Genomic DNA, 27204 nt, shown 5'->3' on the forward strand with positions numbered 1-27204 from the left:
CAAGTCCAGGGTGCATGTGAGGAACAAATGCATGGACAGGGTGAAGTGCCACTTCTTCATTTCTAGTTAAACACAATTCAATTAAAAATTACTGGGAGGAGGCTACGTCCTGAATTAAACTCAGCATTCCGCATTTTTGAGGTGGCGGAATGACTGAGGGGAGGGGGTCTGACTAGCCGCATCCAAATCTTCCTGAGACAGAGGAAGATCCCTCATTTGTTGCAGTGTATTTTCCTTGGTCGCATCTGATAGAGGGGTTCTGTGGGTTGAACAGAAAGGGACTCGGCTGGAGGGGAAGCGCTCTGCATAGAAGGAAAGTAGGGACATCTGGCAGAAGCAGGCGCTCCAAGAATAAACAGTCAAAGCAGCTCGCAATGGTCCCAAAAAGCTACCCCTCAGCGAACCTGGCTTGCCTGTCGCCACTTGCCCCGCTCCCGGCCCTCATTGGCTCCCAGTCCCGACGTCAGACCCAGAGCCTCTCGCCTATTGGGCCAGCCAGGACCTGAGGCGGAGTGCAGAAGCGAGGACCTGGAGACAGCCGAGAGCCGCCTTCAAGGAGGGCTGGGGGCGGGGCTAGAGGAGGGGCTGGGGGCGGGTTTCCCGAGGAGGGGGCGGCCATGGCAGCTGCGCGGAGGCAACGCAGGCTGCTACGGAGCGCGCGCCCGGCTTTGAATGAGCGAGGCTGGGAGTGAACGGGCGGAGCGCGAGCTCGAGGAAGAGACAGGCAGCGCGCGTGAGCGCGCCTTGTGTGCGCGCGCGGCCCGCGGCAGCTGGGAGCCTCCGCCGGGCGGGCGGGGAGGGGGAGGGGCAGGTGAGTGTGTGCGGTTCGCGCGTGTCTGGGAGGGGCTTTCCTCTCCCTACCCCCATCCTGACCCCAGTCCTAGCCTCTGGGGCATCGTCTGCCCTTCGCCGTCGGCCCTCCGCTTAGCCGGGCACTTCCCGCCCTCCCACCTTCCTTTTCGCCCTTGCACCAGACTTCCCTCGACGCCCGATAGCTGCTCTGGGTACTGTTTCCGGGTCAGGGTGACTTCTGGGGTGAGGAAACTGCGACTGGGAGCGGGACCCAGGCGTGCAGCATTCGCCATGCTCCGCTCACGCGTGGGAGACTGGGCTGTGAGGTACCGGCCCGGAAAGCACGCAGCCTCCGAAGCCGCCTTCCTCAGGGAAATTTGCGTGACCTTACTGCCCTCCGTCTACAGGCCTTGTACCTCTCCAGGCCGATTTTTCCACAATTTAAATCCCAGTCCACCTGGTATCCAGCTCCAGCAACTTAGAGCGTTTCACGTCACGCCGGGCGCCAGGCGTCGGCTTGTATAACCTGAAAACGCTCCTGTTTTTCTCATCTGTGCAGTGGGTATGATTTTTTTTCATCAACCAATTTCACGTGGGTAATCTGTAATGAAACCACTTAAGTTATGAAACTCTTTCCTTTTGAGTTATTTGGGAGACCTTACTCCGCCTTCGGAACCGCCCCAGTGGTGTCACATACTTGAGGGCCTGACTCTCGGTTGCCAGACATGGCACAGAATGTTCGATTTTACTACCGGCTTTCACACTCCGCTTCTGTTTCCCCTTCTCTTACGGGCCGCTGCTCATACCTTTATTTATCAAATTTAAGTGAGTTCGGGTAAATTTTATTTTGGGAGCTTTGTAATATTTTCTAACCCACTTTAGAGAGTTATAGTTTGAGGATATTCTGGACTGTACTAGATCATATGGTTTTCAAATTTTGGTATGAAAAGATTCGGAAATAGAGTTTCAGAAATACAGCACCTGTTTAGTATGTACCGAACATAGATTTTGGCTTTGCTTGTTTTGTGAATTGTGATGTATTGAGGCTACTTGAAAGGACCTCCAGCAGTTTACCGAGAATTTCAACAAGAAAAGATATAATACATTTGATCTATCAGTTTCTAATGTAGCATTCTTTTTTTTAATTGTAGTAAATTTTTTTTTTCCGTTAACATGGCAGAGCTCTCATTCCTGATTTCCTAGAGTTGTCATTTCTTCAAAAAGCCTTAATGAGGATACATTGCCTCATAGTTTTGAATCTCATTCTGATATACCTCAAATTTTTGTCTTTGTAATTTTTAAGGAAATTTAATGTTAAGATTAGATTGTATTAACATTGTTCCGTTCTAGAAAGTGTTTTAAAGCAACCAAAGTGTAAAGTAGCGTAAGATACTTATCAAATTGGTGAGCTAGAGGGCATTTCAAAAATCGCACTCAGGCAATGTGCACACAATTAAAAGGTTTCTTAAGTAGGATGTGATGTGGGGAGAGCCTTGGGCTTTCTGATCAGTCTCTTTAAATCCTGGGTAAGTGAATCTAAGTCTGTCAACCTCATCTATTAAACGGGAGTAGTGAAAAACCTACCTCTTTTGGTTGTCCTTAGGATTCCAGTGAGGTGATCGAACATTGTCTTGAGCGTTCAAGTGCTCAAGGAATGTTAGTTTCCTTCCATTCAACAAATATTTGAGTACCTACTATGTGCCCGGCTTTGACTGAGACCTATAAATACCAGAATGAGCAAGACTGATGGACGTCCTGCCTCCTTAGTTTCTTGCATTCCTCAGGAATAAGTTTATGGGCAAGCTCATGACAATTGGGAGTGAACGCAGAGTTTCCCTATGCGGAGTTGGTAGTATTTCCCAGCTTCCAAATCCAAAGTAGCCACTGAAACATAGTAGGTGCTAATATATATTCATTTAGATGAATCGGGACATTAAGTAAATACAGGTCTCAAAGGATATTCCTGCCTGCCAGTCAGTGTAATTGATAAAGTCAAAGTGTGGCTTGATCGCATTTTCCCTATTTTAGTGCAACTGGTTGGAAAATTTATCTTGGAAGTGGTAGTATCACTGAATTATTAAGAATGCTCATTGTTCATGAGATGTTCTTGGCTTTTGAATTAAATAAACCTAGGTTTGAATGGAGTCACTGGATGTGCTTACTCTGTTTAATTCTATGAAACAAGGACAATAGTATATATGTCATAAGATGGCTTTTTGAGTTAAGTGAGTTAACATTTCGATAGTGCATGGTTCATAGGAGACAGTCAATGAGTATCAGTTCTCCTCTTTTATTAATCACAAAAGAAAATTTTCCGCAGAATGAGGATATTCTTGATTGCTAGGGAGAGAATTCTATTCTGTAATCACTAAAAGACTCAGTTTCTATTTTTTATTGGGGAAAAAAAAACAACCTTTAAATTTTACCTCCAGTTAGCATTGAAGTCATTCAAGTTGGCGAATGTTTATTAAACAATGACACTAACAATATTTGGAAAGGTGATGGCTGTGGTTACCAGGGCTCTGTATGAAATTTATTCTCAACTTTTATTCATGTATATCCACAACATACTGATAGAGTATCTCCTTGATTCTATTTCCTTCCCTGCCAAGTACCACACGTTCTGTAGTCTCTTTTCTGGCTCTTTTTTCTTATAATTTTTCAGAAACTTTAGGCTAATTTTCATTTCAGAAAGTTTTCTTTTGATTGAGAGTTTTGTTCTTGACAAATCAGCTTTAAATGAAGCGATTGTTCACCATTGTAATTTTTCAGATCATTCTACTCATAATGAAGCAATCAAACTTTTTTTTCAAGTCTTACTTTGCAAATGGTAACTGAAGGTACCAAATGAATAAAATACTCTAGAGAAGGGTTGTACAGGGCAAAGTAAGGTATAGAAATAACCATAATACAAAATAAAAAATGTTGTTTCTCGGGAAGAGTAAAATACTAGAATTAAGAAGACTTTACAGTACTCCAGCAAGAGGTAGTAAAGGCTTATGCTAGATAGATTACAGTGGAAATAGGAAAGAATATAGGCAGTACTGGGAAATTGAATAGGGTCTTTTTGGCAATTAGGTGTAAGGAAGAAAGGAGGAGTCAGCATTGTTGCATGATTTGAACCTGAGTAAACCACTAGTTGGGATGTTTTTGACAGAAGTATTTAAATAACTCAAGTATAATTTTTAATATATATATATATATATATATTTTTTTTTTTTACAGTCACTGTTCTTTTCATCCTGTCAATTAGTAGGCCACTTCCAGGCTAGGCATTCAGTAAATCGTTCAGCTTATATGGAGAGACAGCCTCCATATGTGCAAAAGTACATGAGTATTGCTAAGGTAACATTTTGGAGCCCTGTCTTTGTACCTTAATAGCCTACAAGCCCCTTCTGACCCTAGAAATAGAAAAGACTAGTGCGCGTTTTGCCTTTCCTTAGAAGAAACTGGCAATGATGGCTCTACAGAGCAATCAAGATCAGATACTATGAGAGTTAAGTATGTTTTTCTGGCTTTCTGATTTTGTTTTGTTCTTATTTTTTATGTGTTTGTTTGGAACTTTTGTATTGAGGTATAGCATACAAACAGTACATAAAGTCAAGTATGTGGTGTTACTACTCAGATTGAGATATTAGATCTTAGCTCTCTAATGCTTCAGTATACCCTATCAGAGATGACCATTTTTTTTAACTATATAATTTTTAACCCATTCAATGTAATATTTTATTAGGTAAAAAGCTGCATTACATGCTTTTTTCAAGACTTTAGGAGTCTTGAATCCCCATGAAATGCATTTTTAAAAAGCATGGGCTGGGCACGGTAGCTCACACCTGTAATCCCAGCACTTTGGGAGGCTGAGGCAGGCAGATCACTTGAGGCCAGGAGTTCGAGACCAGCCTAGCCAACATGGCGAAACCCCGTCTCTAGTAAAAATACAAAAATTAGCGGGTGTGGTGGCATGTGCCAGTAGTCTCAGATTTGGGGGTGGCTGAGGTACAAGAATAGCTTGAACCCAGGAGACAGAGGTTGCAGTGAGCCAAGATTGTACTGCCACACTCCAGCCTGGGTGACACAGCAAGACTCTATTTCAATTAAAAAAAAAAAAAAGTATGTTATAGTACAGGGATGTTGTATTTATCCAGGATGATTTTACTCCTTATGTTTCTAAATGTTATTGCTTATCTTATGCTCATGTAAGGTAATTAAAAAACTAATTAACATTTCAATTTTAAAAAGGAGTATATAGCTGTCCCTTTAATGTGGTCACATGATAATTATTACTTAGGTTTTATCCCCTTTTAAGTAAATATGTGTAGAACTGAAGTCCAAATATACTGCTTATGCTTTTTTATTTTGGGAAAAAAAACTATCAGATTACTGTATGTTTTTTCTTTTTGTTTTAAGAAGTCAGCACTCTAAATAATTGTATTAATCAAGTGTTGTGATTGTTTCTAAAGGTGTTACTAATGGATTGAGAGGCCAGTCTGCTTTAGTTGTGATTTTGTTATTACCTGGTTGTTTCACCTTGAGCAGAACCGTTAACTTCAGTGTATCTTAGTTTCCTCATTTAGAAAATTTAAGAAGTTGGATGACGTATTCTCCAGCTGTTCCAATGACAGGAATCATGATTCTAAATATGTAGTAATTCTCCTCCTTTGACAAAGAAAGGCAAGAAAAAGCTAAGACATGAGATTCCATTATTGGTAACGTTATTCCTGTAAGTGTGTGCACATATGCCCACACATATGTATGTTTGCCTGTGTATTTCTTGTGACTTGATTTACCGTGTGGTCTGTTCTACCTCTCAACAGTGGAAAAATGACTATCTGTCATGGATTAACAGATTTTTTTTCCCTCTTTCATGTGTATTTTGAGGCTCTTAGTGAGGACATTGTCATAGTTACTTAAGTTTTCAGCTTTAACTTGTGCCAAAACTCATCTTAAGAAATTTTTAAAATTAAACAGTGATTATTAGGGTAAATATATGCAGTACATATATAGTATACAATATATGCAATACATATATAGTATAGGTGACTAAGATGTATAAGAAAAATTTGGAAATTAAGAACCATGTTTAAAAAGGATACAGGCCGGGCGTGGTGGCCCACACCTGTAATTCCAGCACTTTGGGAGGCTGAGGGGGTGGATCACTTGAGGTCAAGAGTTCGAGATTAGCCTGGCCAACATGGTGAAATCCTGTCTCTACTAAAAATACAAAAATTAACCTGGTGTGGTGGCAGGCACCTGTGGTCCCAGCTACTCGAGAGGCTGAGACAGGAGAATTGCTTGAACCCGGGAAGCGGAAGTTGCGGTGAGCTCAGATTGCACCACGGCACTCCAGCCTGGGAAACAGAGTGAGACTGTGTCTCAAAAAAAAAAATACAAAATAAAAAAGACTACCAAAATAATTCCAGTTTTACCTTTTTTTTTTGAAATGGAATCTCACTCTGTTGCCTAGGCTGGGGTGCAGTCGTGTGATCTCGGCTCACCTCAACCTCCACCTCCCAGGTTCAAGTGATTCTCCTGCCTCAGCCTCCTGAGTAGCTGGGACTACAGGCATGTGCCACCACATCTGGCTAATTTTTGTATTATTAGTAGACGCAGGATTTCACCATATTGGCCAGGCTGGTCTCGAACTCCTGACCTCGTGATCTGCCCGCCTCAGCCTCCCAAAGCGCTGGGACTACAGACGTGAGCCACCGCGCCTGGCATACTTTTACCATTTTTAGAATCTTTATTCCTATCATTGCTATGGCTGTAGTTTTCAATTCCTGTGTCATCTCTTTCATAAAGACATGTATCTTGTTATTTAGTCATAGGGAGGCAGTATGAGTGTGATATTTAAGGACTGAAACACTACAACCAGACTCTTTGGGTTCAAATTCCAGTTCTATAACTCATCAGTTCTGTATCTTTGGCAGCTTACTTAACCCCGCTGTGCCTTAGTTTTCTTATCTGAAGTAGAGACAAAATAGTACTTGCTTCAAGTCCTTCCCAGGGTTGTTGTGAGCATTGAATGAGTTATTACATGTTAATCACTAAGAAGAATGCTTTTTATGAAATATAAAGTAAGCTATTACAGTATATTGAAATGCTATTGTGAAGTCAGATTTCTGTTTTTAGAGAAGTTCTGAAATAATGTTTCTTTTCACTAATTGTCCTAGTTTCCTAATGGAAGTTGGCTTTCTAGAAAGTAACAAATAATTGATATGAGATTATGATGGTGTTAATGACTTTTTAAAATAATATTCTAACCAGAATATGAACAATGTTCTAATTTAAGTGACATAATATTGTTCAAAAATGTCTTTGTGTAGATTGTTTTAACAGCTCCTTTGAGCTCTAATTGAAATACAATAAACTATATAATTGAAGTATACAATTTGATTAGTTTTGATGAATATATATACACTCACCTATGAAACCACCACAATTGAAGCAGTAAGTATATCCATTACCTCCAAAAGTTTCGTCATGTCCATCAGTGATCCTTCCTTCCCACTTCTCCCTGCCTCATTACAAGGCACTGCTGATATTTTCTGTCATTCTATATTTGTTTATAATTTCTCGAGCAAGCTTGTCCAGTCTGCTGCCTGTGGGCCTCATATAGCCCAGGATGGCTTTGACTGCAGCCCAATGCAAATTAGTAAACTTTCTTAAAACATTATGAGATTTTTTTGCAATTTTTTTAGGCTTATCAGCTCTGGTTAGTGTTAGTGTATTTTATGTGTGGCCCAAGACAATTCTTTTTCCAGTGTGGCCCAGGGAAGCCAAAAGATTGGACACCCCTGTTCTAGAGCTTAAAAAATACTATATATGGAATCATACGGTGTGTATGTTTTTGGTGGTCTGACTCTTTTCATTCAGTATAATTATTCTGAGATATAGTCATGCTATTACTTGTAACAATAGTTCATTCCTTTTTATTGCTGAGTAGTAGTCTTGTGTATTTATATACAATTTGTTTATCCACTCACCTGTTGATACACATTTGTATTGTTTCCAGTTTGGAGCTATTAAATAAAAATAAAGCTGCTATTCAAATACAAGTCTTTTATTTATTTATTTATTTCAATTTTTTTTTGAGACGGAGTCCTGCTCTGTCACCAGGCTGAAGTGCAGTGGCTCAATCTCAGCTCACTGCAACCTCCGCGTCCTGCATTCAAGCTATTCTCCTGCCTCAGCCTTCAAATACAAGTCTTTATATGGCTATATACTTTTCTTTATCTTGGGTAAATTACTAGGAGTAGAATGGCTGGGTCATATGGTAGATGTTTGTTAAACTTTGTAAGAAACTACCAAACTGTTTTTCAAAGTGGTTGTACATTTTACTTTCCCACTACCAAAGTATGAGAGTGCCAGTTGTTCCGAATCCTCACTAGTACTTGCTATGGTCATTATTTTTAGTTTGAATCATCCCAGTAGGTATGTAATAATTTCTCACTGTGGCTTTAATTTGCATTTTTCTAATGATTAAAGATGTTGACCATCATTTAATGTACTTATCTACCATTGTATATGTTCTTTTTTTTTTTTTTTTCGAGATGGAGTCTCACTCTGTTGCCCAGGCTGGAGTGCAGTGGCGTGATCTCGGCTTACTTCAAGCTCTGCCTGCCGGGTTCACGCCATTCTCCTGCCTCAGCCTCCTGAGTAGCTGGGACTACAGGTGCCCGTGACCATGCCCAGCTAATTTTTTGTATTTTTAGTAGAGACAGGGTTTCATTGTGTTGGCCAGGATGGTCTTGGTCTCCTGACCTCGTGATCCGCCCGCCTGGGCCTCCCAAAGTGCTGGGATTACAGGTGTGAGCCACCACGCCCGGCCTTGTATATGTTTTTTGATGAAATGTCTAGTTAGACCTTTTGCTGATTTTGAAATTGAGTTTTTAAAAATTATTTTTGAATTTTGAGAGGTTCTTATATATTCTGGGTTTAAGTCGTTTATCAGACATATGCTTTGCACAGATTTTTCTCTCAGTCTGTGATTTGTCTTTTCATTCCAGTAGTGTTTTTGAATTGTAGTTTTTAATTTTGATAAAGTCCAATTTACTAATCTTTTATTTTATGGATTGTGCTTTTGTTGTACTACCTAAAAATCTTTGCCTAACCCAGCGTCACAAATTTTTTTTTTTCTTCAAATTTTGTAGTTTTAGACTACATTTAGCTCTATAACCTATTTTTAATTACTTGTAACTGGTGCCAGATATATATTGAAGGATTTTGTTTTGATTTTTTCCATATGGATATGGATATCCAGTTTAACCAGCACTTTTTTTTTCTTAATAACTATTCTTTTCTCCCTGAATTACCTTTGCATCTTTATCAGATTTCAGTTTTTGTATATACGTGGGTCTATTCCTATACTTTCCATTGATCTATTCGTGTATTTTGATTCCAGTACTGCACAGTTTTGATTACTGAAGCTTTATAACAAGTCTTGAAACCAGATAGTGCTAGCTGTTTTACTTTGTTCTTTTTCAAAGTTGTTTTGGCTGTTATATACGTTCTTTGCATTTCCATATGAATTTTAGGAATTAGCTTGTCAAGTTTTACAGAAAAAACCTGCCCAGATTTTGGTTGAGATTGCCTGGAATCTATAACTCATTTTGGGAAATGTTGATATCTTAATAAAAATCTTCTGTCTCTGACAAAGTCTTTTTAAGTTAATATAGGCCTTTTAACTGTCTCAGCAATGTTTGATAGTTTTCAGTAGTCAAGTCCTTAATTAGATTTGTCCTCAAGTATCATCTTTTTATGCTTATATAAATTTTTTTTAACATTTCAATTTCTTACTGATTGTTGTTAACATATAGAAATACAATTAATGGTAGATCCCATTGAATTTTCCACATAGAGTATCACACTTTTATTTCTTCCTTTCCATTCTGGATGCCTTTTATTTCTTTTCTATTTTTTTCTTTTTTCTTTTTTTTTTTTTTTGCTGGATTGCATTGGCCAGAACTTCCACTACAATGTTGACTAAAAGTAGAAAAAGCAGACATGCTTGTGTTGTTCATGATCTTAGGGAGAAATTGTCAAATTTTTTTACCGTTAAGTCTTATATTACTATAGGTTTTTCATAGATGTTCTTGATCAAGTTGAGAAAGTTCCCTTATACTTTGCTGCAATTTTTTTTTTTTTTTTAACAGGAATGGATGTTGAGTTTTGTCAAAGGCTTTTTCTGTCTCTATTGAGATGTTTATATGGTTTTTCATTTTTAGTTTGCTAATATGATGAATGACATTTGATTTTTAAATGTTAAACCAATCCAACATTTCCAAACTAAGCACCGGTTTTTCACGATGTAGTATCCATTTATATATTGTTGGATTTAATTTACTAATATTTAGCTAAGGAGATTTGTGTCTGGATTCATAGAATATTAATAGTTTTCTTTTCTAGTAATATCTTTGGATTAGTATCAGTATAGTACTGGCCTCAAATAATGAGTTGGGGAAATATTCCTTCTTCAGTTTTTTGGCAGTTTGTATAGAATTGGTATTATTCCTTCCTAAGTGTTTTGTAGAATTTACCAGTGAAGCCATCTGTGTCTGGGAGATTTTTATAACTACAAATTTAATTTCTTTAATAGATATATAGATTTTCAGGTTGTTCTTCTTATGCTTTAGTAATTTGTGTCTTTCAGGGAAGTTGTCCATTTCATCTCACTTGTCAAGTAAATACAGGCACAAAGGTGTTTGTAATAGTTCTTCAGTATCCTTTTAATATCTGCAGACTCTAATAATGTTATCTGTCTTGTTTATGATATTGGCAAAATTCTGTTATTAAGGACACGTGTTTTAGATTGTTATGTACTTTTTATTAATTGACCCCTTTATCACTGTGAAATGACTACTTTTATACCTGGTAATGTTATTTTCCCTATAGTCTGTCTAACATTGAAGTAGTCGCTTCACCTTTCTTTTGATTAGTGCCAGCATAGTGTATTTTCTCCTATCCTTTTACTTTTAACCTATTTGTGTCTTTTTATTTAAAATGCATTTCTCATTGGCAACATGGAGTGGGGCAGTCTTTCTTTCTTATCCAATCTAACAATCTCTTCTTTTCAGTTGGAATGCTACACAATTTGCATTTAATGAGATTATTGATATGGTTAGATTTACATCTGTCATCTTATTTGTTTTTGACTTGTCCCATGTGTTATTTGTTCTCTTTTCTTTGTTTCCTGCTGCCTTTTCAATTGAGTAGTTTTTATCTCCCTGCTTGTCTTATTGGTTATGACCAGTCCTTGCCTCTCAGAATATATGATTTAATGGACTTACTAGAGGTAGTCCTAGGTATTGGCATTTCTTTAATAGATTCCCAGATTTGTGAACCACTGGACTAAATGAGCTCCATGGTAACTTTCAACTTACTAGCTATGTGACTTTGGTCAAGTTATTTGACCTCTCTTAATTCAATTTCCTCATCTATAAAATGGATATAAGGAAATATATTCATCTGCAAGTTAAAAATATTTAAAGTATTTTAAATAGTATTATGTTCATGTGGTTCAAACTTTAAAAGGTACCCAGAGATTTCATATATTCTATTTTATACTCTTTTATTTTTTGAATTGTAGATTTTTATATTAATAGATTTAGGTAAAATTATTTTCAAAAACCAGAATGAAGGGTTTTATCCTTACAACCATTGAAAACTCGAAAACCTGGTTTTTGACTTGTTAATATGATTTAAATTATAATTTTAAAATTTACTGTGTTATATTTAGTTTCTAGAGAAAGGTAAAAAATATATTAGATTTTTCTTAGTGCATAATAGGTCTTTTCAGGACAGGAGTATGACTTTTGAAATCAATTTAATGCATTTTTTGTTTTGTGCCTCTTCCACAGGTTTTGATTCCCACCATGGCCATCACCCAGTTTCGGTTATTTAAATTTTGTACCTGCCTAGCAACAGTATTCTCATTCCTAAAGAGACTGATATGCAGGTAAATAAGTTTTATGTTCAAACTGACCTGTTTATCTCCTCGCTGGTTTTGGATACCTTCGAAACTTCAAATTTTGTGGACAGGACAGGTTATATTTAAGCTGAATATCTTGATTGCAGTATTTATTCATTAATCCCTAGTCATTTTTAAATACTTTTTCTCTACTTCAGATCTAGAAAATAGAGGTTCAGTTGTTTTTGTTCATTCAAATTCTTACACTTTCCACTAAAATAACATGCTTAATACCATTTAGGAATAGACAGACCAACTTTCATTATTATAATCATCACAGAACTTTGATGTATTTGTTTCATTATGGGAATGTTTTAAAGTGGTTAGGTGAAATTCAGAATAGGTATTTCTGTCTATACTACAATAGTGTTGTTTTTATATTTAAAAAAAAAAAAAAACTTTAACAGAGAAATCCTAAAAAAAAAAAAAATTTTTTTTGTCTCTTTAAGTAACATTCTAGAATATGTAGGAAGTCAAGGGCAGGTAAGTCATTTGCTTTAGGACGTCATCTGTAGACTTCAGTTCCTTCTGTTTTGTCACACAGTCATACCCAAGAGCCATGATTTCTAAAATGTGTGCTGAGGCACCTCAGGGCTTTACATGAAATTCACAGGGATGCCATAGAATATTTTAAATTTTACAGTGAAACACAGTGATAGCATCTGTTGAATACCTCAACTCAAAGTAGTTCACATTTGCAACATTAAATCCTGCAGTATTTTTTTATGATGGTGTTCTTTAATGTTTGAGATAAGTTTTTGTTTACTTATATTTTTGGTGACATCTCGTTGCAAAGCCAGGATTTTAGGTTGTAATTAAAAGTGAGTACTGCACCAAAATTAATGTAGAATTGAAAACAAGAATGATGGTCTCCAGTCTTATTCTAAGGCATAAGAAGCTGTGCAGTGTTCAATAGGCACACAGATTTCATTAATAAGTTAAGTGATTGTGGTTATTTAAGAATAAAATAAAAATATTACTTTTTCTTTAAATGTGTATTTTTTACAATGGCTACTAAGCAGTTAGGATATACTTAAGTTTTTTGGATGTAACTACCTTATTCAGTGGAATTGTTAGGTGTTTCTGTGGCCTAAGGGTACTGTGAAAAAGTTACTTACACACTAAGAGGAGGGTATAGTAAAAGAGGAAATGGACAACAATCAGCTCTTTTTTTATATATATAGACATGACTTAGAGGTTACACACAACAATTTTTGCACTGCCTGCTTTCCAGAGCTTAGTCATATGGCCCCCTAGCTGCAAGGAAGGATAGGAACTGCAGTCTCTGGCTGTATGACCATTTGATAGCTGCCAAAACTCTGAGACTTAAGTGCCATTGAATTTATTGCTAGAAGTAGAGTGGTCTGGGATTTAAAAAAAAAAAAAAAAAAAAAAAGTCCAGGGTATTGCAAGAGAACAAGTGAGTGTAATGATCATCCAGAGATGATCACTGGGGCAGAAGTGAAGAAAGAAATGGAAAGTTTAGGTGGTTGACTTGAAATCACCCAAGAGGATAGGATTTGGGAAGTAGAAAAAGGAGCGAACTAAGTGTTCAAATTACCAGAGAATGAGGAAGAGAATGGCCAGAAATTCACCAGGTAAAGCAACATTAAAAATGGGTATTAATTGCCAGAAGGCAGGAAGTTAAAAGAAGCATTGTGTTAACAGTGGTGATGAAATATAGATGTTTTCTTCTTGTACTTCTATTTTTTAAAATTTTCATTAAATATAGATTACTTCTAGGATAAGAAATTTTCTTGATGTGAAAATATTAAGGACATTCCTATTGGCATTATAAATTTCTATTGTAAATGTATACATATTTAGAATTGATTGTATGTTCAGTTTTAAAGAAAACTGACCGTATGTTAGGATAAGCTTCTCTTTGGTGTCTGAAGGAACCTTAGACTATGTATTTTAAAATACCAGACTTGGCTAGGCATGGTAGCTCATGCCTGTAATCCCAATGCCTTGGGAGGCTGAGGGGGTCGGATAGCTTGAGGCCAGGAGTTCAAGACCAGCCTGGGCAACACAGCAGGACCCCATCTCTATGGAAAGGAAAAACAGGCTTATATCATAAATTTCAAAAAGGACTAGATTACTTTTCTATTCACCCTTTAAACAAATATAGCTTTGAATCTGTAATAAAAATAGCTGACTTTATCGTTCTTAGTTCTTAGTTGATGCTTTATAGATTATTTGAAGTGAAGTAAATGACTAATTATCTCTATTACCTGCCATTTTTTGTATGTTGTGCTATGTAGCAGGCACACACTGTCTAGAGGTTTTAAATATGTCACTTAATTAAATCCAAACAACCCTGCAAAAGTGGGTTTGAATACCTGCATTTTATAGATGAGGCTGTTGAGGCTGAGAAGTAGGTAATTCTAACTAGACATAATAGAAGTAACATTGGAAACTGTGGTTTACACAGATTCCACAGCCCATGTTCTTAACAACTGGGTTATAGTACGCCCTGTTTAATGTGGTACTTTTCCTACTAATCCTTAAAAGTAAGTTACCGTTTGGTTCAAACCAGTGATTTTTAAACTTCTTAATAGTTAATCTTATCAAGAAACCCCATGTGTAAAATATAAAAGCCAAGCCACCCTGTTTAAAACAGCAAAGGTGGCCCAGACCTTCACCCACAGAACCCACAGCACTCCAAGGAGCATGCTCTGAAACCGTCTTGCATTTTTATTTTTTACTTTATATTCCTCTTGAGTTTGTTCATAATTCTGAGTCCTAAGCCAAAAACCAGTTATGTTGTTCTGTCCAAGATTTAAAAAACATTCACAGGATGTCTGATTTATGACTTTTTTTTTTTTTTTACCATAAATTAGTGAGTAACTGTTATTAAAATCAATAATCATAAAATTGAGAAAGATCTTGTTTTATAAGCCTTAAATTACCGTACATAGTAGTGCTTTTACTTTGCTTGTTTTGGTAGTTCTTGAAATAAATTATTTCATTTTTGTTTCAGATCTGGCAGAGGACGGAAATTAAGTGGAGACCAAATAACTTTGCCAACTACAGTTGATTATTCATCAGTTCCTAAGCAGGTAGTTTTTTTTGTGTGTTCTTTTGTTTTGTTTTGTTTTGAAAGATTGAATAAGTGTCCTAGAACAATATTTTAAAAACTGGATTGCAGATCATTAATAGAAATTACTTTAATTTTTGTTGTGTTGTTAAATTTATCTGGTCTGAAAATTCTATTTGGTTCTTCATTTTATCTTGTTTCTTTGTTGACATTTTCTATTTTGTTTTCATTGGTTTCAAGTGTTTGCTATTGCTTGTTGGAACATTTTTATAATAGCTATTTTAAAGCCTTAGAGAATTCCAACATATCATTTTGGTGTTGGTATCTGTTGATTAACTTGCCTTGCAAATTAAGATTTATTGTTTTTGTATGCTGAATAATTCTGGGTTGTTTCATGAACATTTTGAATACTATGTTTTGAGACTTCATCTTATTTAAATCCTGTGTGAGAAGCTTGGTATTTTTTATCAGATGATCAGTCTGGTTAGGCTTGGGTGAAAATGTCCAGCCCTTCTGTGGGTTGTAGTTTTAATGTCAGTTCAGTTTTCAGAGCATTTGCTTTTGTTTTACTTTGTTTTTTGTTTTTTGATGGATATAATAGAATAAAATAGAACAGAATATATCAGAATGTCTTGTATTTTTTGAACTTTTGATCAAGTTTTGATCTTTGACATAAAATTTATATTTTCCTGTGGGTCAAAAAAGTGTGAAAACCAGTGTTTTAGAAAGCCCATTTTTCTAATAAATCATCAATGAAGTGCTCATTAAGTTGCCCCTTTTTGGCTGATAATGTTGATCAATTAAATTTAGACGGATGTTGAAGAGTGGACTTCCTGGGATGAAGATGCACCCACCAGCGTAAAGATCGAAGGAGGGAATGGGAATGTGGCCACACAACAAAATTCTTTGGAACAACTGGAACCTGACTATTTTAAGGACATGACACCAACCATTAGGAAAACACAGAAAGTATGTTAAGATTTATGCTTTTGGAGATTAAACTACTTTTTAGATTCCTATAGTTAAAATTAGGTGATAACAATTCACATTTATTAGAAAGCCTATTTTTTTTATTATACTTTAAGTTTTAGGGTACATGTGCACAACGTGCAGGTTAGTTACATATGTATACATGTGCCATGTTGGTGTGCTGCACCCATCAACTCGTATATTAACATTAGGTGTATCTCCTAATGCTATCCCTCCCCACTCCCCCGACCCCACAACAGGCCCCAGTGTGTGATGTTCCCCTTCCTATGTCCATGTGTTCTCATTGTTCAGTTCCCACCTATGACAGAGAATGTGGTGTTTGGTTTTTTGTCCTTGCGATAGTTTGCTGAGAATGATGGTTTCCATCTTCATCCATGTGCCTACAGAGGACATGAACTCATCCTTTTTTATGGCTGCATAGTATTCCATGGTGTATATGTGCCACATTTTCTTAATCCAGTCTATCAGCCTATTTCTAATTATCAGTTGTTTGTTTTCTGTCATGTTAAGTAAGAATTTTATATGTTTGAATGTCCTAGACATAGTTCTAGTAAGTTGTACCCCAAGTCTTTTAAAATTATATTTATATATGTATTGAAATCCTACTATATGTCAGATTCTAGACTCCAATCTCTGCCATGGAGACTAAGGTGAATTGGATAAGAGTTCTAACAAGTTCGTACTTCAGTAATATCTACAAGCTGATAAGTAGATTTTATTGTTTGTAACCATTATAAAACTGATGCAGGACTCTAAAAACTTAAGAGTAATTGTGAGTTTGTATTAGTCATCCATACATTATTTAATCCCTTTTGAATTGAATATGGAAGATAATTTAGAGATGCAGGGAATTACTGGAAAAAACAGAATGCTTGAGTATTTTCCTTTTTATTATCAAAATAGTACATGTACTTTTTTTAAATCAAAAACTGTAGAAGAACTTATAATGAAAAGTGAGACTCCTGACCCATCACTCTTAGCCAGTTCTTCCAAGAAACAGCCACTCAATAATTTTCTGTCTGGATTTCTTCAAGTGTTTGTCATCGTATCTATCTATAATATGGTTATATTGCCATTTCTTGTTTACCAGTAACAGGCATTGTCCACTGACATTCATACTATGGTAAATGAAGATTTATTTCTTACTACCATTCCCTCTCCTTTATTCCAGTCTACCTCACTAATCACTCTGCTATATCAGAAAAACACACTTAAAGCTCACTTTCTTGTTCAAACATAGAAAATATTTTTATCATATATATATAAACATACACACACATACACACTTTATAAAAATTAGGACATTATTTCACATTTTCTAATACAGTTGTTCCTCACCTTCTTTCTCTCAGGTGATTTCAGCTATACATTTATATTTACATTGTCTAGGTTGATAACATTTACATTCTTTGTTGTTGAGTTGTCCAAATGTCTCAATGCTAGAACACATTAAATTGTGTATTTTTAAAGGATCCTTTAAGTGAGTTTCTTAATAGATGAATACCTTGCATTGTGGAAGTATACTGCTGCTCTCAGTAGGAATCTAGTATATTACTATGGTGCCTTATTAAATTAATTAGAATGGAAATGCTTTGAATGAGGCTACCAACATCATATAAGTGTATTTCGATGCTACTGGCCTGAATGAGTTAATGTATTCATAGGTATCTCACATGCTGAGAGAGTTGTTTATACTATTGGCAGGATATGATACCTGTTGTTATTTAATACAGTAACTAAAAGTGATTGATTATATTTTGAGGTCTGGGGAAAGTAGGAGAGAAAGAAAGAAAATGAGCCTGTATTAATTTTTAAAAGTGAAATACAATTTTTCTTAGTGTGTAACTGATTTGTACAACAGTTGCCTGGGAAATTGGTATTCACAGACTTTTTTTTTAGTTTTTACATTGTAAATTTTAAGAAGAAATATTTTAAGTAATTAGAAAATGTTTTGGTTGTCTATTTTTATGTAGTGATTTGTAAAAGATCCCTATAATTCTTTTTCAATTAATCTTTCAGATTGTTATTAAGAAGAGAGAACCATTGAATTTTGGCATCCCAGATGGGAGCACAGGTTTTTCTAGTAGATTAGCAGCTACACAAGATCTGCCTTTTATTCATCAGTCTGTAAGTATGTTAATGGTTCTAGGGAAAGGTTTTGTTTTGTTTCTGTTTTCTTTAAAGCAGAGGAATAAAATCTAAATGAGTTTAACATAGTATTCGTATTTTTGTAACTTTGAAACAGGTTTAGCAGTTTGATGGAATTTAATCTGGAGTTTTACCAATCCTAACCTTTTATGAGATTGTAAATTACATTAGATACTAAGATCAAGGTCCCATTGTACACATGAAAGATAGAGATACAATATTATTTAAAAATATAAACATCAGAGAGATTACCATTAAAATGAGAGATTAACCCTAATGGTAGATTATTTTAAAGTGAGTTATGAATTGTTTTCTTCATAGAGTGTATTTTCATTCAAAGTATGATTTAATTTTAAATGGTTTGACTTAAATGAAACTTTTTAGAGGAAAAATTTTTGAAACAAGTAGACAGCTGAGGTTCTCAACCTTGGGAGCATATCAGAATCAGCTTTGGAAGTTTTTTAAAAGCACAAATATCCAGACCCCTCCCTACCTAAGCTTTAAGCATGCTTTGATTGGTTGATTATATTATCTATTGTTGTGTAACAACTCCAAATTCAGTGACTTGAAATAATAACAAATATTAATGTAACACAGTTTCTGTGGATTGAGAATCCAGGTGACTAAACTAGGTGGTTCTAACTCAGAATTTCTCATGAGTTTGCAGACAAGTCATTGGGTTGGGGCTACAATCATCTGAAGGCTTGACTGTGGTCGAAGGATTCATTTCAAAGACAGCTCACTTCTACACCTGACAAATTAATGCTGTTTGTTTGCACAAAGCCTCAGTTCCTTGCTGTGCACCTCTCCAAGGAGCTGCTTGAATTTCTTTATGATGTAACTCCTGATTTTCCCAGTAAGTTATAAGATGGTGAGAGCACTTGCTCATGGGTGAGGGTGACACCACAATGCCTTTTTGTGATGTGGTTTTATAAGTGATACACTGTCACTTCCACGTTATTTCATTGAAGCCACTAAATCCGGCCCACATGCAAGCCTCCACCTCTTGAAGGAAGGAATGTCTAAGAATTTGTGGACATATTTTTAAATTACATCTGTCTGTCAATCTATGTATTTTATTTATTTGTTTAAACTGCACAGTTGCTTCTGAGGTCCCTCTTCCCAGGGGACCCATGTATTATGTATGTTTTTAATTCATTGAGTAAAAACACTGTTTTTACTAAAGCCAGGCCCTGTGGCATTAAACGGTCTTTGCCTCAGAAAAATGCATTTAGTAGGGGAGACATGATATTAAATAAATGATCACACACATCAATATAATTACAAACTTTGATAATTCCTATGCAGTTACACGATGCTATGAACACATAACACCATAGATACTTAGCTGAATAACATAGCATTATAATGTTTTTTATTTTATGTATCTCAAAATTAAACTTTATTCATAAGTGTTTGATCTATATTGGTGAAATGCTTTAATCCTACCCACTGAATTAGCAATATTTGCCACCTAAATATAATTATAATACTATCATACCTCATTGTAAAGTTGTAAATATACAACTACTTACAGAGTTGAGAAGGGGTAAATAGGGTAGATGGAGAATGTCTCCACTGCTGTTTCCACATATTTTCCTCCCAAGCAGACAGAATAAAGGGGCATTGCATAGGAGAGGATGGTAACCTATTGGACTTTGTTTTCTATACCAAAAATATCTTACCATTCATTCTACAAATTAGATTCTTCTTTTAAAATACAGATTTTCTTTTTTTCTAGAATTCATCATTCGTATTGTTGTGAAAGTTCTTTTATACGAAAGATAAATGTCATGTTTTATACTTTTTTAGTTTGTTAATTGGTTTGGATATTTTTGTTGGGCAGGTGTATTTAGTTTTTATGTAGACAAATCTATCAATGGTTTCCCCCCTTTTCTTTTTACTAAGGCCATCTCTACTAAAGGATCAGATACCACCTTTTTAATGGTCTCTACAGTTTCACTTTTTAAAAAAATCTAAATATTTTATGTACTCTAACAGTCAAATACTTTAGCGGAAGAATAGATAATATGAATGGGAAATTTACAAATAAGAAATAGACATAACCTAATTTGAAGAAAAGCTTGATCTTATTAGTGCTCAAAGTAGGCCCAGTGAGGTGGTACATGCCTGTAATCTCAGCACTTTGGGAGGCCAAGGCGGGCAGGTTACTTGAGCTCAGGAATTCGAGACCAGCCTAGGCAACATGGCGAAATCTTCTCTCTACAAAAATAAAAAAATTAGCTGGGTGTGGTGGTGCGCGCCTGTAGTCCCAGCTACTTGGGAGGGACTGGGGTAAGAGGATTGCTTGAGCCCAAGAGGTCGAGGCTGCCGTGAGCTGTGATCACACTGCACTCCAGCCTAGGTGACAGAGTGAGACCTTGTCTCAAACAAACAAAACAAAGTAAAATAACAAGATACAATTTTAAATATTGTCAAATTAGTAAACATAGAAAAGAAAACAGCTGAGTGCAGTGGCTTACACTTGTAATCCCAGCAATTTGGGAGATTGAGGCAGGAGGATCACTTGAGTTCAGGAGTTCAAGACCAACCTGAGCAACATAGCTAGACCTCATCTCTAAAAAAATGTAAAAAACAATCAGCCAGGTTTGGTGGCATGTGCCTGTAGTCCCAGCTACTAGGGCTGCTGAGGTGGGAGGATCCCTTGAGCCCGGGAGTTTGAAGCTGCAGTGAGCCATGATCACACCATGCACTGCAGCCTGGGCAACAAAGTGAAATGCTGATTCCTTAAAAAAAAAAAAGGGAGAAGAAAAGGCAAGATTTCTACCTACTGCGGTCAAGAGGATAACTTGGTACTTTTCAAGGCTGTCATTTGCACTTTGTTTCAGTAGCTTTAAAAATGCTCCTTTCAGAAATGTATATTAAATAATTAGAAATATTTTAAGAATTTTTAACAGAGTATGGTATTACATATATTCTCAGGAGAAGAAAACTCAAAACATTCTATTTCATTTTTAGGGGTAAGTATTTAAAACGATATGATATTAAATAAATCTGTTCACAGATTGGTACCAGTTATTTTACACACAGTCACTTTCACAGCTACCTAAACAGTCCAGCATGACCATTTTCACTGGTTATTGAAAGAAAACAGTGAACTTTTAGAGGTCTGGCTTGGGAAATAGAGATAGGGACCAGTAGATAATACCAGCTAAGAAAGACTGGGAAAAGGAAACATGACATAGAAGTATTTCATTAAAGATAAATTTTGCATGATTTGTCATTTTTGCCTAGGATTGAGACAGTAAGTGCCAATAACAAATTTCCAGTAAGTTACATATGCTTAAATGAAGATGACTGTGCTAGTTTTTAAACTTCAGCTCACAGTTCTTCTCAGCACAAATTAGTCCAGTCAAGGATTTCTAATTCAGTCTGGGATCAGTCAGTTTCTTGTCACTCTATCCCGAGCTCCCTCATCTTACTGAGGAGAGAAAGAAACAAAAGACATGTTCTGTTCTTGTTCGTTCCAAAATAAAGTACAGCAAAGAAGAGAATTTAATATAAGAGAGTATCCCATGAAACATAAGATAAAGAAGAAAGCTGGCCTTGCCTAGGACTGTTGAGCAGTGAAAGTCATACATCAGTTCTAAGCAAGCCAAAAGCAAAATCATCTGTGCCTTGTATAGGACAGGGTAAGGAAGCTGAGAAGACACAGGAGAATGACAGGTTCTGAGTTATGTGTTAAAAGATACTCTGTTTTTGACGGCTCTGTGGAGAAAGGATGGCTTTTACTCTCTTAATTTTGTTTTACTTTTCATTGTAGTCTGAATTAGGTGACTTAGATACCTGGCAGGAAAATACCAATGCATGGGAAGAAGAAGAAGATGCAGCCTGGCAAGCAGAAGAAGTTCTGAGGTATTTGAGTGGCATTTATATTGCAACCTGAGTAGAAGAACTAGATTTCTTCCCTACTATGTTTCAAGTCAAGGGAGCCTATTCTGCCAAATATTATATTTTTCTTCATTTGATCCTTAGATAATATGGACTTTTTTTTTTTTGTATTTCAGACTGCAGATACTATTTTATATGATTAAAACCTCACAGAAACCAAGAATTTTAAGCTCTATAGGAACAAAATAACTTTATTAATGGCAAATGGAGTGTTATATATACATGTATATAAAAGGTTTTATATATTTTTTTATATATGTATAAGGTTATATACATATACATACCATATTACAAGCTTGATATTTCTCTAGGTCAGAAGTTACAACTTTATTTCCATTTCCTCATGATTCAGCATAGTGCCCAGTACTGCTCATTTGAATGAAAATAACTTATGTGACACTCTACGTTTGTACATATATCTTAAATGATGTCCATGAAAGCCCTATGTGTTAGATGAACTACCCATTCTGCAAAAAAATACTATTCTGGAAGTTTTAAAGTTCATTTTTATTGGTTGTTCTTTTTTGTGTGTGATCAGCAAACATATTTCTTAGTACTGCTACATTAGGTCAAAGAGTAAACAGAAAATTTATCTTAAGGGAGAGCTAGTGACTGATTACTGATTTTTAAAAGTCAGATATTTAAATGCATCTAAAGAATTTATACATTTTTAAAATTGTGTAGTAAGATACAGCAATATAAATTTTTTATTTTAAAATTGAGATTGTTTTTACCATAGGAATAGCAAACAAATTATTCTTTATCTGACTCTCAACAAAAAAACTGATTTCGTTTTTGTATTTTCCTTTCTTGGCTTTGTCAATAAATTACAGTTACTGTGAACAACCAGCAGAGGGTGCAGCTAAATAACTGGGAATTTTGTTTGAAGTTTTTGTTTTTTTCCTTTGAAGTATATCAAGCCCTTTTTTTTTTTTTTTTTTTCTGGTTAGGATATGTCACATTTCAAAATTCAGTCAGTAAAATTGTGAGCGTTTTTAAAATTTAGTTCTTATTTAGTCAGTATAGCTTATCTTTTATAAAGGGAATATTTTTTAAATTGTGAACTGTAACACTTAGGATATTGCATGGATCATCAAAAAAGATAAATCATCTCTTTAAAATTCTGTGTTATTTTAAAAAACAAATAATAGATACAGATGTCTGAGTATTTTAAGACATTTTGGGGATTCTAGTAATTATTAGTGCCATTAACCACAAAGACAAAGGAAGGGGGCTGTCCTTTTTAAATACAGTAATCTCACTGTAGAGTTCATGCCATGAGTTCACAAGTATCTTAATATTGTACAAAAACCTTTTCTTTTTCATTCTAGCCTCTTAACCCCTAAGCAAAACAAAACAAATGAAAAAATGTACTTAAAAACTTAATGTTTTACCCTTTAAGGACCGCTTGGGAGAGTGAGATTGTTAATCCGTAATAGACATGCTTCATGCTGCAAGTACATAGGTAGAGCCAAAGAGAAATGGAGGTGTCGGTACATTGTTACTGCCCCTGGATAGCCATTGAGCATTTTAAAAGTGTATCCACATTCCCTATCTTCTAACTCTGAGCTTTTTTCCTGTTGCGACTATAAATACTGCCAGTACTGTGATCAGTATTGCTAAGAATGAAGATTCTGGTATTTTAATAATTCCCAGCATGAATCTGGATAGGTAAAATGTATTTTTGTCTGCAGCTATCTCTTAAGTTCTCTTTTATACTTTAGTTTTTGGTACAGATTGGGTATCCCTTTCCAAAATGCTTTGGACCAGAAGTGTTTCAGATTTTGAAATTTTTGAGAGTTTAGAATATTTGTGTTCTACTGCTAGTTCATCATCCCAAATATGAAAATCTAAAATCTGAAATGCTCCAATGAGAATTTCCTTTGAGCCCTCAGAAAGTTTCAGATTTTGGAGCATTTCAGATTTCAGATTTTTGTATTTGGGATGCTCAGCCCTTATATTATTTCAGCTAGTAACCAGGTCAAAACTTTGTTGTCTTACTTGTTTATAACCTAGCCAGCCCTTTATAGTTTTTTCTCTACCTCCCTTTTTTCTTCTGGTTTGACATTTTTAGTTCAGATTATTAGTTTTTGTTGAACATGAGCAAAGTGATGAAAAACAGATTTTTTAAAACTATTCTTCAGAAATTGATAGCAAAAGTCAAAATGTTGCCAAAAATAGTTTCTTTACTTTCTTGAATTTTGGTCATCCATAACTCTGCCTACTCGTCTTTATGATACATTTCACTCACTGTAGTTAATATTGAGCTCCCCCAGACATAGATAATCCACTTTGGATTTTTCTGCATATAACCTAATGTTGCCTATTCCATGCCCAATTGTGACCTGTAGCTTCCTTCCTCAACATTGCATACTTGAATGATTTTCTCACACCCTAACCCTTCAGATCTGGGACCAACATATGTTTACTCTGCTCTCTCCTGTTTCATCATCCCACTCCTACCTCCACTCCCTACATAAACCAATCAATAAAGATAGAGAGAGTGAGTCTGGGTCAGTGGAGTTATGGAAAGAGTAAGGAAGAGGTATGTATTTCACAAAGTATGATTAGTAAATACCTACCACTCTTTTTTTTTTTTTTTTTGACTTTTAAGTTCAGGGGTACATGTGCAGGATGTGCAGGTTTGTTACATAGGTAAACATGTGTCAGGGGGGTTTGTCGTACAGATATTTCATCAGCCAGGTATTAAATCTAGTATCCATTAGTTATTTTTCCTGATCCTCTCCCTCTGTCTAACCTCAGCCCTTCTGGTAGGCCCCAGTATGCATTGTTCTCCTCTGTGTGTTCATGTGTTCTCATCATTTAGCGCCTACTTATAAGTGAGAACATGCAGTATTTGATTAAATACCCACCACTCTTCTCTTTGGTAGAGTTAGTCACGTGTTAATCTTGAAATTTACTTGGTGGAAGGTGTATCTTAAGTTTCCATTTTCTTTTTGGAGCATGTGTTCTGTTCAGCTGTGTTCATCATGCACTTTAAAAACTGGCTGTTTGTAACTACTATAATAACAGGAGATTATCAAGCTCAATATCAAGCTTTTCTGAATGGTATCCCCAGAAAAAGATGTGGTTCAATGGAAGTATTGTTTTACAAAATGGAGATAATCTAAATAAGAAGTGTCAGAAGATGTGGGTTCTTATCCCTGTACTTAATCCTATGACTTTGGGCAAGTCACTTAGCCTTTATGCCTCATTTTACTTATTTGTAAAATAGAGATAATATTTCTTCTGTTTCACAAGTCATGTTCTAAGGACTAAGAGAAATCCTGTTTTTGAAAATATTTGGAATTTTCAAATTAGTGAGAAAATTTCAAGACTTTAAACATTTTATTTGGTGATAATAAAAAGGCACTGCTATTTCTTTCTAGAATTTATTTGCCATTTTATCTGTGTGGTATTTTCTAAAAGTAAAAGTATAAGTATGTTTCTTTTCAGACAGCAGAAACTAGCAGACAGAGAAAAGAGAGCAGCCGAACAACAAAGGAAGAAAATGGAAAAGGAAGCACAACGGCTAATGAAGAAGGAACAAAACAAAATTGGTGTGAAACTTTCATAACACATGTTCTTCAAATTTTATCATGCCAGTAGGAGAAATCTCAGCTCCACAACCCAAGCAACATTTGTATGGATTTAAGAGTATTTTAAGAATACACACTGCTTGATTTTAATACATTGATCAGGCCATCCAGGACACCACGATTCTCCCAAAGTACCTTGAACTCTTAGTGATTGAGACTCAAAAAAACAAAAAAGACTTGAGACATTGTTTTCTTCAACATGCTCCAAATATAAGATGTTTGCTGTACAGAAAGTATCACAAATGGAATATATCAGTACCTCTCAAGCTAGCGTTTCTAGCTAAATAAATGGGTGTATATAATTTTATGGTGGAAAATAACTGTACTGTCTGTTATGATTTCCTTCAATGTGCATAATGATAAAATAAATAATTTCAGTATTCTTTGGTTTCCATGGTTACCTGACCTAAATTAGATAAATTGTAGGGCTTTAGCTTTCTTATTTTTGTCAAAAGTTGGTGTTGACGTACATTCCCTCTAATTTGAACTGGTATTGTTTACGTTTGATACAACATTAAGGAATTTGATGATTTTCATTTCATGAAAATGACATTAAATGCAATAATTTTATTTATCATAAACATTTTGTACATCATTGTTTTCTTTTGGATTAGTGTTGTCATACATGTAATTTATATCGCATGTATAAACATTGAAAATCAACTAAAATGACATTTGTTTTACATTATAACTTGTGAGTTTTAAGAACTAGTATTAGTAGTTTTTTCCTTTCATTATAGATTTTAAGATGTTGTGGTATCTTTGAGTGCCTTAGTTCTCCCTTCCTCCCAAAAGCCATTAATTTACAAATGCTTAAAGCCATCAGGTCAAATATTTCAAAGCCTTTAGATTATTTCTGTATTAGCTTTAGATGTCTGACGTTATGTAGGATACCTGTGTTCTTGGCTAGGATAACATTATTGATTCATTAAATCATAGAGGTAGGAATAATAATCTTTTATTTATGATGTTGATTGGCTCCAAAATAGTCTTAAGGAGATAAATACTGTGTCTATAGGGGAAAAGTAGACTTCATATTTTAAGATCCCATTAACCTTTTCACCGCAATTGAAATGCATCCAGCCTGATTTTCCTATCATTTTGGAATTTTTAAAGATTTTTACTTTCTTAAGTTACTGCCTAGAATCAACATTCTGTGAGATTTTAAAATGTCATAGATACTCTACAGGCCAAACCTTGCTAATTTATTTTACTTAAAGTGATATTTTATAGAAAAATTGTAAGTTATACAATGAGAACCCTTTAAGCCCTTAGCCTAAGCTTCCAGACTAAATGTGATTATAGAATAAGATGAAATTTAACTTTGGTACAGAGCTTTTTATAGCCCCAAATTATATTTCCAGTTGTTATATTCATTAGAATTTCTGCTAATAAACTCCCAACTTAAATGGAATTGGGCTCAAAGTTTTAATAATGTATTCTCTTCCTTCTTTGTATTTATATTTAGTTATTATGGGAATACAACATATCTTCTCTAAATTTGGAATTCATAAAGGATAACTTCCTTTAGCTCAATTACTTGTATTGCTTTTCCCTAGTAGCTGAAAAGTATTTAAGTTTGCTTTGGTCATGATTTTCATGTGTTTGAGGTTTTTGTTGTTGTTGTTGTTGTTGTTGTTGTTGTTGTTGTTTGGCTTTTTGGTTTTTGATTATTTAAAAATAAAGACATTAGAAATTAGAGTTAGTATGATTAGGAAGAAATAGATTTTTCTTGTGGAAAGAATAGGTAACAATTC

At 35.4% G+C, this 27204-nt stretch overlaps 1 protein-coding gene across 3 annotated transcripts; it reads left to right on the forward strand.

The window, feature by feature from the left end:
- Positions 1-576: 576 nt before the first annotated feature.
- Positions 577-26861, forward strand: EBAG9 (estrogen receptor binding site associated antigen 9). 3 transcript variants are annotated; one of them, XM_054499883.2, is made up of 7 exons: positions 577-811; positions 11649-11746; positions 14742-14820; positions 15609-15767; positions 17808-17915; positions 21721-21812; positions 25305-26861. In XM_054499883.2, the coding sequence occupies exons 2-7, from the start codon at positions 11664-11666 to the stop codon at positions 25423-25425; spliced, it is 642 nt and encodes a 213-aa protein (XP_054355858.1). In that variant the 5' UTR covers positions 577-811; positions 11649-11663; the 3' UTR covers positions 25426-26861. The 3 variants fall into 3 exon arrangements, with proteins under 3 accessions (XP_054355858.1, XP_054355860.1, XP_063525097.1); XM_054499885.2 differs by having other exon boundaries at positions 810-1354; XM_063669027.1 differs by lacking the exon at positions 577-811 and adding an exon at positions 1004-1617.
- Positions 26862-27204: the final 343 nt, after the last annotated feature.

Source organism: Pongo pygmaeus, chromosome 7 (assembly GCF_028885625.2).
Source record: "Pongo pygmaeus isolate AG05252 chromosome 7, NHGRI_mPonPyg2-v2.0_pri, whole genome shotgun sequence".
In the NCBI taxonomy this organism is placed as follows: Eukaryota; Metazoa; Chordata; class Mammalia; order Primates; family Hominidae; genus Pongo; species Pongo pygmaeus.